Source organism: Protopterus annectens, chromosome 2.part0, assembly GCF_019279795.1.
Source record: "Protopterus annectens isolate FY-2018-M chromosome 2.part0, PAN1.0, whole genome shotgun sequence".
Lineage (NCBI taxonomy): Eukaryota > Metazoa > Chordata > Ceratodontiformes > Protopteridae > Protopterus > Protopterus annectens.
Genome location: NC_056728.1, coordinates 64,652,704 through 64,667,274, shown reverse-complemented (window position 1 = coordinate 64,667,274; position 14,571 = coordinate 64,652,704). Strand labels below are relative to the sequence as shown.

Below are 14,571 nucleotides of genomic sequence, written 5' to 3'. Positions count from 1 at the left end.
AAAATGGGCAACACAGATACCTAGTCATTGTAAGAGCATAACTTTTAAGTAATCTTTATAGCGGCATTATCCATTATTATCAGTAGTGGTAGCCATAAATAAAGATTGCCCAAAAGTCTTGTAGAAGGAAGAGTATCCTACTTTTTTGGGTTGTTTAGCATTTGTTTTGTTAGTAATCTTTGCTACTTGAGTGTGTTTGAATTTCTGTTGAGTTTGCACATCGGCTGTATTTTGCTACTGTATGTTGTGAACTGCTCAGCTGTCTGTCTGCATTTCTCTGTTAACATTTTAGACAATAAATGAAGGTTGCAGAAACATTTCTGAAGGGAACTGATTCAGGAATTGTGTTGAAGTAGGATGCCACTACATTGTGTTATATGATTGGTTGCTGATTGGTACTGCTGCTTGGAAAGGTCTTTTTTTTGTGCACATTTTATGACTGTAGAAGATTAAAAAACACTTCTTCTTTTTCTAGGAGCTCCTCCATCTGTGCAGCTTCCTACTCCTCTGTCAGCCAAGCCATCAGAAAATCTTGCATTTACTACCACTGCTGCTGTCCCCACTACCTTCCAGTCTTCTGCACCTTTGAGCAGCACAGTTACATTGTCCACTTCTTCACCAGCAGCCAGTAACCTTAAAAGCAGGTCAGGTACATTAACTATGCGAATATCTCCTTCTGGTATAAGTAATGTGTCATCAGTACAGAGTGCAGGTGAAGCCAGAGTTGTAACATATAATGCAGCGGGGCAGTCTGGCAGTCCCTCTGGTGTGCTGCCCCTACAGACTGGCAGTTTTGCTTTGTTGCAGCTACCTGGGCAGAAGGTTGTCCCTAGTGCTGTTGTAAACCATGCTACCATGCTCTATGCTGCAAAAGGTGTGCAGAATGGTGAAGATGGTGAGAAGAGTTCCATTTCTACTCTGAAAGTGGATGATAACTCAACTTGTTCCATTTTGAAAACAGGAAAAGAAAGCACAGTGTCAGACAGAACACAGAGCACTGAGAGGCCTGCTGTTAAACTTCCTGATGAAAGTGTCATTGCAAACATAAGGGAGGAGCAGCACACCACATCACTGCTGAGTCGGCCTGCTGTTAAACTTCCTGATGAAGGTATAATTTCAAACGTAAGTGAGGAGCAGCACACCGCATCACTGTTGAGTCAGAATGAGTCTGTGGCACCAGGATCTTCCCCAGCAGCTGCTGTGTCCAATGATCACTCTTACACTATTGAACAACGTCACCACGGTATTAGTGCATCACCTGCAAAGGATGCAACTGTTATCCATTGTCCTTCAGCAGACAGTGCCATGTCAGTGTTGGATACAGCAGAAGACAGTTTGTCTCCTGCTTCTAAACAAGCAATAACTGCGGTAAGCAACTTTGCAGTATCGGAAAGAGAACGCTTTAGTGATACTAGGACAAATTCCAGTTTAGGTTGTAGTCCCCAGACCAAAAAGTGCTGGTCCAATGGCAAGACCGATTTTAAACAGAACTTGGAATCTTTCAAATTGCATAGCAAAGGAATGTCCATTACTGAAAAGATAAGTAAGGTAAAGTTGCCACGAGCCATGCCTGTTGCACCGAAGTATGTCTTGGCTAAGAAGAGAGAATGGGAGCCTGGTGAGATTGTGGATGGCATTGAGGAAGATATTGCCACAGTGGACATCACTGCTGATGAGGAGGAGGAGAAGACAGATGACTCTGCTGATGAACTGACTGATTATCCACAGAGTGAAATTGCTTCTGATGGTCAGAGTGAAGTAGAGGATGTGGATGTTGAGAGGCTGGTGAGTACAACCTGTTGTCTGTTGACATTTGTGGTTATGAAACTTTACTTTATTTTTCAGTTCCTTACATAAAATATTAGTACACAAACCTTGATGTGAGGCTAGAAAGAGTCCAGAATTTTAATCCGTGACTTCAATTATTATTAGATTGGGAATATATTTCTTCAGAAAACGTTTGTATTTCACCTTCCTGAAATGAAATTAACTAAATGTCAAATAAGAAAACCAGAAAAAAATAGTCTGTGGTTTCTGATCATGCTTGGAAATGTGAACAGTTTGAGATTTACCTTTTCAGAGACTTAAATAATTAACTTTTTATTTTACTAAGGCAAAAAAATATAATTCACTATGTTCAGAACTGTGTTGAGGAGGAGGGCTATCATGCCATCAGGCATTGGAGTTTATTTGCCCTATCTTGCTTTCTGACTGTGGAGGGCGTTTTTAATTCTAAGTGGCTTAAACCCTTCCCTTGGTGATGATGTGGGTTCTTTCATCACTCTGTGGACTGTGTATTTCCTTTTGTCCACTCGTAACATTTTAAATTTTATATAAAGTAGACTAGGGTGAATTGATTTTAATTGCATCATTAATTATATTTTGCAAATTTGCACAGTTTTGATTGGTTTAGTTTAAAAGTTGAGGCTATATAAATGGTAAATAGAAATTTTTCGTCATCTGATGAAGTCTTTACTGATGAGACGAAAACACTGAGTGTTTAAATGCGTTTGTGTTTTGAACATGTATAGTGCGTGCTTTAGTGGAATAAACTGTTAAACTGTTTTAAATTCACTTTGTTCCGTTTTTACATACCATGGTACTCTTTTATTGGATTATTGGTCATTTTTCAGTACCCTGCTCGTTTTTACTTGCTTTAAATGTAGATTGTAGCAGCATCCACACATGTAGGTTTACTGACTAATATTGTGAATAATTTGCAAGCAGGAGACTTCAGACCTCAGCAAGTAATAATGGCGGTCTGTGTGACAGATCACAATATTTAGTATTGCAGTCTTGACTTTTTGGATTCCTGCCTGCTGCTCTCCTGACTGTCCGGCATGTCTTCCAGAGCCTTAGTTTCCTCTATGGTGAAGAGTCAACACCCTGCCATCACTGCACAAATATGGAAGGAAGTTGATGGAATAAAAGGTACATTGCTGACACCATTTTGGGATCTTTCTTGCCATGCAGTATTGTGAACCATGCATGCGTACTTGCATTCAGTCCGTCTGTCACTCTGCCACCTTCCAGAAGCCAAGAACCCCATAAGGAATTTTCTTATCCTTTCCCTGTAGCACTTGATTTTAGCTAATGTTGGAGTCTTATTCTGAATATGAAAAAAATGTTAAAGCAGTTCATTTCTCTGTTTTGAGATGCAAATTCCCAACAAGGATTTTCACGGGTTTACTGTCAGTTGTGCGAATGACATTCTGTCGGCAGTTATGCTGACAAAAATCAGAATGTCGTGCACAAAATGAAAAGTGTATTGGATAGTCGAGCACACTTATGCAAATGAAGTAGTGCATTTGTATAACTGTGGTCGACTATATGTATGGAGATCGCACTACAGTGGGGATTGGAAATTCGTCCATATCCCCACTGTAGTGCGATCTCGAAGATGGAATATATTAGTTGCAGGGGGTGTGGCAGGGGGGCTTGCCCCCCTGCAAAAACATAATATGTTGTATAGGAGTTTGATTTACATCAGCTCCTATACGGCTATCACATGACATTTTCAGTGACAATGTCTACTCAAATGTGTCGATCATTTGGGGTGACATTGTGTACGTTCAAAATGTTTGGTTTCATTTTAAGTTTTCGTTATTTCGAACGGCAAATGTTTTGCTGTTCGAAATAACAATGGTAAACCATTTTCACTCTGTGTTTATTTTGGCTTTGCCTAGTGCATAATGTGGGCTTTTTGTCTGCATTGCAGCAGTTTCACACCAAGAACAATCTGCAAGAGAAGACAGTCTATCCAGGAACTAACAGCCAAAAAAAATGTGGAGTATTCCCTTTTCCAAGCCATAATGGCATCAGACTAGGTTTCCAGGAACTTTCCAATAAAACAGAAACATGTAGGCAGGAAATATGTGAAGAAGCATTGAGAGACCAGGGACATTGTGACGGATGTCTTGAGCCTTCCATTATCTGACATTTCTGGACTTGGAGGTGTTTTCACAGCTCCCTTCCACCTATTTCCAGAGACCATTCCCAGCATTGTCTCTGGTGTGACCACTCTGGAGCCCTTAATGCCTTCAGCTTCTCACATCTCCTGGACAGACAACTTTACTGTACCTCCAGGTTCTTGGGCACCATCTGTGTTAGACATTTGTATTCTTATTACTGAAGTGGAGGGTGGTATCTGAACAGTATTTGCCCATAAGAGGGTTCCTGGCTACTACATCAAAGCCTTGGTTTCCATCCCTGATTCCTCTAGGATTGTTTTACCAAAAATTATGGGATGCAAAGAACTGAGGACCAAAACCCAATGTCTACCAGATTGCATTAGTCTGTCAGGCATTGCCTCTGTGCCTTCTATTTTCCAGAATTCTTCCTAGCACTTGTCTAACTGGATGAGGATTTTACATCTTTCCCAAAGTCCATTCCGCCAGCACTGGAAATCCTTGAGTCATCTGTGGTCCTCTTCCAAGAAGAGAAAGATGGAACCTACTGTTGATTTTGACTCCCATGACTGAAGCAAATGGATTGGTTTGTACAGATCATATACTTTCTGCTTCATATGAATCGGATACTGAGGACACCTTATCCTCTGCTTCTCTGCCAGAGGATTTCTCTTTTGCAGAAATCTTTCATGAAATGAAAGTGGATTTCCAATGGGAGGCTAAGGTTTACTCAAAGTTTAGGCTTAAATATGGAGCTTTCATGAGCCTGCTTGAGTGTAGAGCACTTGCTGCTGTTCCAGTCATGAATGACCTGGAGGAGGTGTTCACTAGTTCATCTTTGGGAGTTATATTCCTTTCCCTCTGCCCAAAGACAGACCTGGCCATTTTTTAAGAGTTAAGGGTCCTCCAAATTTCATTAAGAATCCTCTAACTGATATAGCTGTGGTGTCCCTAAATTCAAACAAGGGACCTATGCTGGCTCCATTCAGGAATGCCATGCCCAGTGACAGGGAAAAGACAATAGTCACCAGATTAAGGACAAAGGTTTACAGTTGTGGCATCCTGTCTTTCAGAGCCTTAGAGTGCCCAAACCCACATGGGTATCTTTTAGCAGTCCCTACTGGAGAAGGCAAATACTAAGGCAGAGGAAATGCAAGGTAATGATTTGAAGCTGGAGGTGCTTGAACTCTGTGTCCTGGCAGCTCAGATCATTATGATGCCGTTAATGCATTTTGTAGTTAAGTAGCCACAAGGTCTGGTATTTGGAGACATGCTATTTGGCCCTTTCCAGACCAGACAGAGCTTCTTATTGCACCTTTGGACAAGGATCTTGTCTTTCAACACCATTTAGTGAGTGGAGGAGAATGTCAGTACAATGCTGTATTTTAAACAGCTTTTTCATGCCCAGACTCCTAATGTCAGCTGTAATTACATATCTAAATACTGGTCATCATGCCCTAAGCAAGGCAGACAAACAGGAAAAGGGAAATCCTCTCCCTCTGTTCTGCAGTTGTCCTTCTTCCTTCAGAGAGTGAGAGAGTGAGTTGGAATGCACTTAGCTTTCTTTGTCAAAGACTGGGATGTCATTGCTCAAGACTAGTGGGTCCTGGATGTACTACTATGAGGTTGCAACTTACAGTTTCTTAGAGTCTCAAAATGGAGAGGAATTCCCTTCCATCCAAAGGACAGTCAGACCGTATACCTGCTGCTTTAAGACAAATGCATCAGTTAGGGGCCATATTGAGAATTCTGTTTGGGAAGGAAGGACAAGGATTCTACTCCATATTCTTTGTGGTGCTAAGAAGGGAAGGCGCATGGAGACCCATTGTAGACTCTTACCACTTAATCGTTTTTTTTGTTGTCCCAGAGCTTCAAATCTTGACTCTCCTAAGCCCATTATCTCTTGCTGCCATCTTAGGCTGTTATGGGCAGCCTAGACCTAAAAGATGCCTACCTTCACACTCCCATTGCCAAACAGCACAGACACATTTCTCAGATTGGCAGCATGGGGAAATGTTTCCAGCTGCCATTATTACCCATTGGCTTGTGTATCGTACCCAGTCTCTTAAAAAAATGCCTGCTTCCAGTAATTGAGTTTTGCAAGGCAAACAGCATGTGCATGCATCCTTACTTAGCTGGATGATTGCTTCGTACAAGAAGAATACATGGAGGGAGTACGCAGGGGTTTGTACTTCTCCCTGAGTTGCTTCATGGACCTGGTTATCAATATTAGACAGAACAAATTAAGTCATAGCTCACTTGAGACTGCAGGGATTCCACATGTTTCATTACCTGGACGATTGGCTCATCACCCCTCCAACCAGGCATCTACTCACTCAAGCCAGGGATTATTTGTTACGCTTAGCCCTTATCTTAGGCATAACTATCAGCATGCAGAAATTGGAACTGGACCCTGTCCAAGTGATAGACTTTATAGGAGCACGTCTGGACACATCCAAAACTCTGATCTTTCTTCCTTCAGACAGAATTTCTACTAAGACTACATGTCAGACAGATTCTGTCAGTACTGATTTTGGCAGTGAAATTAGTTCTAAGAGCATTAGGGTCTATGGCTGCCACAACTACTCTGTTGCCTACAGCAAGACTAAGCATGAGAGTTCTGCAGTGGACATTAGCAGTCCAGTAGTCCTTGCACCAACATCTCCTGAGCTATCCACTCAAACATTCAAGAGTGTGCAAAGACTCGCTTCTGTGGTGGTGGCTGCATTCTTCAGATATCGAACAAGGTCGTCCCTTTGTACCCCCTCCCCAAATGCCACGTTGCCCACAGGTGCCTGGTAGATAAGGAGGGGGGCATTTCCTGCGATAGACGGTCCAGGGCATGTGGACATCACAGGAGACCAATCTGCATATCAACATTCTGGAGATGAGAGTGGTCCTTCTGGCATTGCAAACCCTGCACAGCTTTCTTCCTCTAGGGACTATTGTGATACAGACAGGCAATATATCAGTTGCTTGCTACATCAACAAGCAAGGAGGAACCAGGTCTTGCACACTGTCAAGAAGCAATAGGTGATCTCTACCAACTGCTTTCTAATTGCATCATATATTTCAGGGATGTGAAACATTCTAGCGGACAGGCTGAACAGAGTCTTGCTGTTGCCTCATAAGTGGTCTCTAAAGTATTCAGTGGCAAACATGATCTTTCATAAATGGGGTCAGCCATGCTGTGATCTCTTTGTGTCCCCTCACAACAACAAATGCAGCAGGTTCTTTGCCCTGATCCCTCTTCAGGGACAGCCGCAAGAGTTGCTCTAGTTCATACTTGGCCCCCTGGTCTACTTTACGCATCCCCACCTCTACCTCTAATTCCTAGGTTTCTTCAGAAAGCACAGGTAGAAGAGCAGGGTAATCCTCATTGCTCCTTTCTGGCCTCAGCAAGTGTGGATGTTCTTCATGTTTCACTGTTGCAGTCATCACACTTGGGTTATCTGCCTGCAGGTAGCCCTCAGTCGCCCTGAATACCAGAGTCTTGGGATTTCTGCGTTGGATGCTGTCACCTCTTCCATGACATCAGGTCGTCAGGGTTATCAAACATGCAGCCGAAGCCATTACATCAGTCTTTCTTACCGTGGAGGAGCCCGAAGCAGAAGTAGTTCGCAAGTGCCAGTCAGCCGCTACCTGAAATTTTCATTTTTCGAGTTTCACACCTGAAGTCTTCTAAAGCTAAGTACCCCATTGAGGATCCTTTTTTCTTGCTCTAACCGATGTCAGAAAAAGTTTACAATTGTCTTGCCTGTGGAAAGCAAATACCTCACAGAGATTTTCATTCTTATTGCGTCACCTGTTTAGGCCCAGACCACGATGTGTTTTAACGCCCGAACCATTTGTCGTTGGGCTATCTTTGTCGCTGAATTCTTTTGTTCTCGCTCTCCATATTTCAGAATGGCTTCGATAAGCCATCTGACTACCGATCTTCCAAAAAAAAGTAAGGATAAAGTCGTAGACAGACCGCACAGGTCCAAAAGTGCCGACGACACTTCCGTTAAGCTAGTCGCCAGTCCACCAGTACTAATTGAGGCACCTTTGCAGCCCCTGAAACCAGGTTCTACAGATTCGAAGGCCTCTGCTGAGACCCATTCTGAGTCCAGTATGCTGCGAGGTACTTCTTCGACTATGGAACCTGCAGATGTCTCTACATTGGATGGGTCTGGAGCCGCTGTACAGGCACCGGCTTCTAAGAGTGTATTTCGACCTACCGATGTACGTATTAAACCAACAACTTCGTTTTTAGCTAAAACTACCGAGTTTCTCAAGCCCAGAGTTCGCACTACGCCTAGAAAATCGATGACCAAAGCACATGCTCACGCTCCCATGCCGCAAAAACAAATGCTTAGAATGGCTGAAGACCTTATTACTCTAATTAGGGGAAGCCAGCCTTCCCCTGCTAAAAGACAAATAATTGAATTTCCTTCTGATTCTACAGACCAGGAGTCTGATGACTCTGACCCTTCTGATTACCAGGACATACCCTTATCAGCCTGTGGGGATTCAGATGCGGAGGAATCCATTCCCTCTGCATCCCCTCCAGAGGATTTTTCTTTTGGTGAAACCTTGCATACTTTGAGAGCATTTCCGCTGGGAATGCCAGAACTATCCTCATACCAAAAAGAGACTCAGAGAATTTTTAGATTTGCCTCAGCACAGGCCTCTAGCTGTACCCCCTGTCCTGGATATTGTATATGATGTCTTCATGGAATCCAGTCTTACTCCTGACACTCTACCACTGGCCCCTAGGAAACCTGACCAGTACTACAGAGTACCTGACTCTCACAAATTTCTTTTTAAGAATTCTACTGTGGATCCAGAGACCATTTCCCAGGGACCTAAAGGCATTAAGGCTACTACAGCCAAAAACCCTACCCTTCAGACAGGGATTTAAGAGCTTTAGACAGATGGGGTAAGAAGGGTATATACCTCTGCAACTCTTGCCATCAGGGCTTTGAGTTTCCAGTTTCACATGTTGAAGTACCAACAACATGTTATGGAACTAATTAAACAAAAAATGGTGCTACTTCCAGATTGTGCAGTAAATAAAGATTTACAAGAGTTAATGCATTCTGCAAACCAAGTTAGTAAACCTACTTTGTAGTATGGTTTTGATGGCTTAGTAGCATCTTGCAGGGCTGCACTGAGAAGGTATGCTTGGCTGAAGGAACAAATCTTGCCAGACCATGTCATAAATTATTAGATGCTCCATTAAATCAGGGCCGTTTGTTTGGCACCAGAGCAGAAGTTCTTAAAAAGATGGAGGAAAAAGCTAAATCTAGGCAAACTGTCAAAGATTTTTTACAGATGCAGCCACCTGGATTCAGTAGACATTGGCCTTCTAAAAACTGGTCCTTTCCAGTCCCTCCCAGGCCTTCTCGGTCCAAACCCAGGAGAAACGGACCACCAAAACTACAGTCTCGGAGTATGCAGAAATCTAAGCAATGGAGTGCTCCCACCTTAAAAACAGGGAGTGGTAAGCCACCCCCTTATGGAAAATGTTCACAATGACTTTTCAGTTATCCTTCCCAGCCATGCCCAAGTACTTGCACCCCAAGGAGGAAAACCTGCCCTTCATGCAAAAAACTGGATGTCCGTTACTCAGGACCGATGGGTTCTAAACATTGTATCCCAAGGATACAGATTCTACTTCCATTCACTGCCAACCTCAAGCGGGTTGCCAGACCTTCCTCCAAACCAGTGGGCAGAGGCTCAAAAGCAAGTACTTTCCCTTCTCAATATCAGGGCTATTCAACCTGTTCCAGTAGAACAAAGGGGACAGTGTTTCTACTCCAGACTGTTCCTGGTGCCCAGAAAAGAGGGCTCTTGGCACCCTATCCTTGATCTATCAATTTGCAACACCTTTCTGGTGGTCCCAAAATTCAAAATGCTTACACTGCAACAGCTTCTTCCTATGCTAGCCAAGGATGCCTGGTTAGTCACCCTAGACTTAAAAGAAGCTTATCTGCACATCCCCATAAGGGAGTCTTGCAGGAAATGTCTACGTTTCAGGGCAGGCTGTATGCACTATCAGATGTTATTCGTGTTTCACTGTTGCAGTCATTACATTTGGGTTATCTGCTTGCAGTAGCCCTCAGTCGGCCTGATTAACAAAGTCTTGGGTCTTGCGTTGGTTGCTGTCCCTTCTTCCATGACTTCAGGTCGTCAGGGGTATAAAACTTGCAGCCAACACCATTACATCAGTCTTTCTTGCCGTGCGGTGCCTGAAGCAGAAGCAGTTTGCAAGTGCCGGTTGGCCGACTCCTGAAATTTTCGTTTTCGAGTTTCAGAACCGAAGTCTTCAACGAAAGCTAAGTACCCCATTGGGGAAACTTTTTCTTGCTCCTTACCTATGTCAGTAAAAGTTAATTGTATTACTTGTGGAAAGCAAATACCTCCTACAGATTTTCATTCGTACTGTATTCCTTGCCTAGGCCCTGACCACGACGTACCTTGCTGCCGGTTTTATGCTGCATTTTATCAGCGCACTATCCGTTGTCAGTATATTTTTGTCTCTGAATATTTTGGTTCTTGGTTTAATTATCCAAAAATATCATCTGTTAGCCATTCGACTACCGGGATTTCATAAAAATGCAAAGATAAAGACAGAGTCAGGCCACAGAGGTCCAAAACTGCCAACAACACTCCTCCTAAGCCAATCGCCAGTTCACCGGTACTCAGTGAGGCGCTTTCGCAGCCCATGATACCCGCTACTTCTGATTCTCGCAGGCCTCTACTGAGATCCATTTGGAGTCAAGTATGTCGCGAGATGCTTCAACTATGGAACCCGCAGATGTCTTTACCTTGGATGGGTCCAGAGCTGCTGTGCAGGCACTGGCTTCTGAGGGTGTATTCAGTCCTATGGACTTGCATATTAAACCGACGCCTCCTTCTTTATTTAGGCCTAAATCTCGAACCATGTCTAAAAAAACGGCGCCCAGGCCGCATGCTCAGGCCTCTGTGCCTAAAAAACAAATGATAAGAATGGCTGAAGATCTTATAACTCTAATCAGGGGAAGCCAACCTCCCTCTTCTAAGAGACCTAGTACTGAAGTTGTTTATGAATCTTCTGAACAGGGTTCTGATTTTTCTGATTCTTCTGATGATCTGGATTTGCCCTTATCTACTTATGAGGATTCTGATGCAGAAGACTCTATTCCCTCCAGAGTATTTTTCTTTTGGTGAAACTTTACATACACTAAGGGAGCATTTCCACTGGGAAAGCCAGTTTTTTTTCTGACTCAAAAAAGAGGCTTAGGGATTTCTTACTCCTGCCTCAGCATAGGCCTTTAGCTATTCCTCCTAAACTAGACATTGTTGATAATGCTTTTTCGGAATCTAGTTTGGCCCCTGATTCCTTGCCTCCTACTCCCAGAAAACTGACAGATATTACAGGGTTGCTGATTCACACAAGTTCCTTTTGAAAAATCCTATTGCGGATCCATAGACTATATCACAGGGACCCAAGGGCATTAAGGCTTCTACTGCTAAAAATCCTACCCCTTCTGATAGAGACTCCAGGGCGCTGGATAGATTGGGTAAGAAGGTTTACGCTTCTGCAGCCTTGGCCATTAGGGCTTTATACTGCCAGTTTCATATATTAAAGTATCAGCAACATGTTATTGGATTGCTTAAACGGAAAATGATGTTGATCCCTGACTTTGCGGAAAATAGAGAATGACAGAATTTAATGCATTCTGCTGAACAGGTTGGAAAACATACTTTGCAATGTGGATTTGATTCATTAGAGGCCTCTTGCATAGCTGCTGTTACTGGGTCTGTGCTCAGAAGACATGCTTGGCTTAAGGAGCAATATTTGCCCGATCATGTTAAAGCTAAATTGTTGGATGCTCCCTTAAATCAGGACCGCCTGTTTGGCAACAAGGCTGAGGAAGTTCTTAAAAAGATGGAAGATAAAGCTAAATCTATGCAAACTGTTAAAAGATTTCTTACAAGTTCAGCCTCCTAAATTTGTAGGCACTGGCCCTCTAAGAATTGGTCATTTCCAGCCCCTTCCAGGTCTTCTCAAGCCAAACCCAGACACAGCAGAAACCCCAGGAATGTTCATCGTGCATACAGCTGCAGTCATAACAGATGGGTTATCCTGCCGTCAGGCGGGTCCTCGGTCGGCCAAATTCCAAAGTCTAGGTCCGGCGTCGGTTGTCATTGCTTCTTCCCTGACGTCAGTGCGGCAGGGGTATAAAAGAACCAGCCGGTGCCAATTTCTTCAGTCTTTCTTGCCGCGCGGTGCCCGAAGCAGAAGCAGTTCGCAAGTGCCAGTCGGCCAGCTCCTGAGATTTACGAAAAATATTTCAGCCGAAGTCTTCTTGAAAGCTAAGTACCTCGTTGGGGAAACTTTTCTTGCCTCAGACCGATGTCAGACAAAGTTAATAACTGCATTTCATGTGGGAAGCAAATACCGCATAAGGATTTTCATTCCTTCTGCATTCCTTGCTTAGGCCCAGACCACGACGTCTCGGCCTGTCGTTTTTGTGCTAGATTCAACAAACGCGCTATTAAGCGTTGGGCGGAGTTCGCCCAACACTATTTTGGTAAAAAGTTTAATTACATTATGTCGTTGGATACTCCGACTCCAGTTTTGAGTAAAAGATGCAAAGATAAGGACCATCATACGAGGTCCGCGACTTCTACCGACACCACGCTAAAGCCGGCTACAGGTGCTCCGGTTCTCAGCAAGGCACCTACGCAGCCTCTGAGTACCGATGACGCTTCTTTAGCGGTGTCTTCTGTGCCCGAGGTCGCAGGCTCCTCGGCCCCCACTCCGACTACAGGTGCCGACGCCACCCTTGGCGGGGAAACTCAGAGTTTAGACAGGCCTGCCACCTCTCAAGGTGTCTTCAGGCCTTCCTCTTTTTCCATTAAGGCTTTCACAAAATCTAAAGCAGCCATGAAAACTAAAAGACAAGCTCCACAGAGCCCCTCTCAAGGCCCCATGCCTAAAAAACAGATGCTCAAAATGGCTGAGGATTTGATTACTCTTATCAGGGGTTCTCAACCCCCCTCGGACAAAAGGCCCAGATTGGAGGAAGACTACCCTTCCTCAGACCAAGCCTCTATTACCTCAGAACATTCTGAGGACCAGGAATATTCATATTCCCCTTTTGAAGATTCTGATGCTGAGGAATCCATCCCCTCTTTCTGATATCCCTCTGTCCCGAGGACTATTCTTTTGGGGAAACCTTACACACCTTGAGGGAACACTTTCACTGGGAAGGTCAAGATTACTCAGATTCCAAGAAAAGGCTCAGGGATTTTCTCTTGCTTCCTCAGCACAGGCCTCTGGCTATCCCTCCTGTCTTGGATATTTTAGATGATGTGTACACAGAAGCCAGCCTCAACCCAGATTCTTTACCTCCAGCTCCTGTTAAACCTGACAGGTATTACCGGGTTCCTGATTCACACCAATTCCTTTACAAAAGCCATGCTGCTGACCCAGAAACTATTTCACAGGGTCCCAAGGGAATTAAGGCCTCTACTGCAAAAAACCCATCACCTTCGGAGAGAGATTCCAGAGCTTTAGAAAGGTGGAGGAAAAAGGTATACACCTCGGCCACTTTAACCATGAGGGCATTAAACTGTCAGTTCCATATGTTAAAGTATCGACAGTTTTTGTTATCTCAGTTGAAAAGCAAAATGACACAACCTGAGCAACCAGATGTAAAGGAGTTGCAGGATTTGTTGCATATTGCAGAGCAAGTGGGTAAACATACCTTGCAATGTGGTGTTGATGCTTTAGAGGCCTCATGTAGAGCTGCTGTTAACAGGGTCTGTCATACGTAGACATGCTTGACTCAAAGAGCAAACCTTACCAGATCATGTCAAAGCTAAATTACTAGATGCACCTCTTCAAAAAGATGTATTGTTTGGTGTTAAAGCTGAGGAGGTACTAAAGAAAATGGAGGAAAAGGCAAGATCAATGCAAACAGTGAAAGATTTCCTACAGGTACAACCTCCACGTTTCAGCAGAAACTGGCCTTCAAAAAATTGGTCCTTTCCAGCCACGGACAGACCTCAAAGAGGTAGATACAGGCGCCCGAGGGGTAGAGGGCAATCTCAAGTATCATTTAGAGCCAGACAATGGTAAGCACCTACACCAAGAGGTGGAGAAGATAGATCACAGTCATTCAGAAAGCAGACACAATGACTTTCCCCTCTGCATGCCAAGCAAAGCTTTAATGGCAGCACCTTTAGGCGGAAAACTGGCTTTATTTTCAAAAAGTTGGCATATTGTGACAAAAGACAAATGGATCCTGGATATTATAGACAGAGGCTACAGATTCCACTTTCACACCCTTCCAAAAATGAGAGGCATGCCAAACCTGCCACAAAATCAAAGGGCAGAGGCACAAAAACAAATTTCAGCTCTCATGGACATGAAAGCTATTCAAGAGGTACCTGCAAAAGAACAAGGTCAAGGTTTTTATTCCAGACTATTCCTGGTACCAAGGAAGGACAAAGATTGGAGACCTATTCTGGACCTATCCATCCTAAACACATATTTAATCTTACCAAAATTCAAGATGCTCACATTACAGCAGCTTCTTCCCATGCTGGGCAAGGAGTCTTGGCTGGTTATCATTGGACCTCAAGGAGGCATACCTGCATGTCCCTATCAGACAAGATTGCAGAAGAT

The 14,571-nt window shown here is 43.8% G+C and overlaps 1 protein-coding gene across 1 annotated transcript in view; it reads left to right on the top strand.

Moving 5' to 3' along the window:
- MGA (MAX dimerization protein MGA) overlaps positions 1–14,571 on the top strand; it is a 2,673,741-nt gene that overhangs the window by 1,919,478 nt on the left and 739,692 nt on the right. The window contains exon 16 of the mRNA XM_044060555.1: positions 476–1,785. Coding sequence (XP_043916490.1) covers positions 476–1,785 — 1,310 coding nt within the window. The remainder of the gene's footprint in view (positions 1–475; positions 1,786–14,571) is intronic.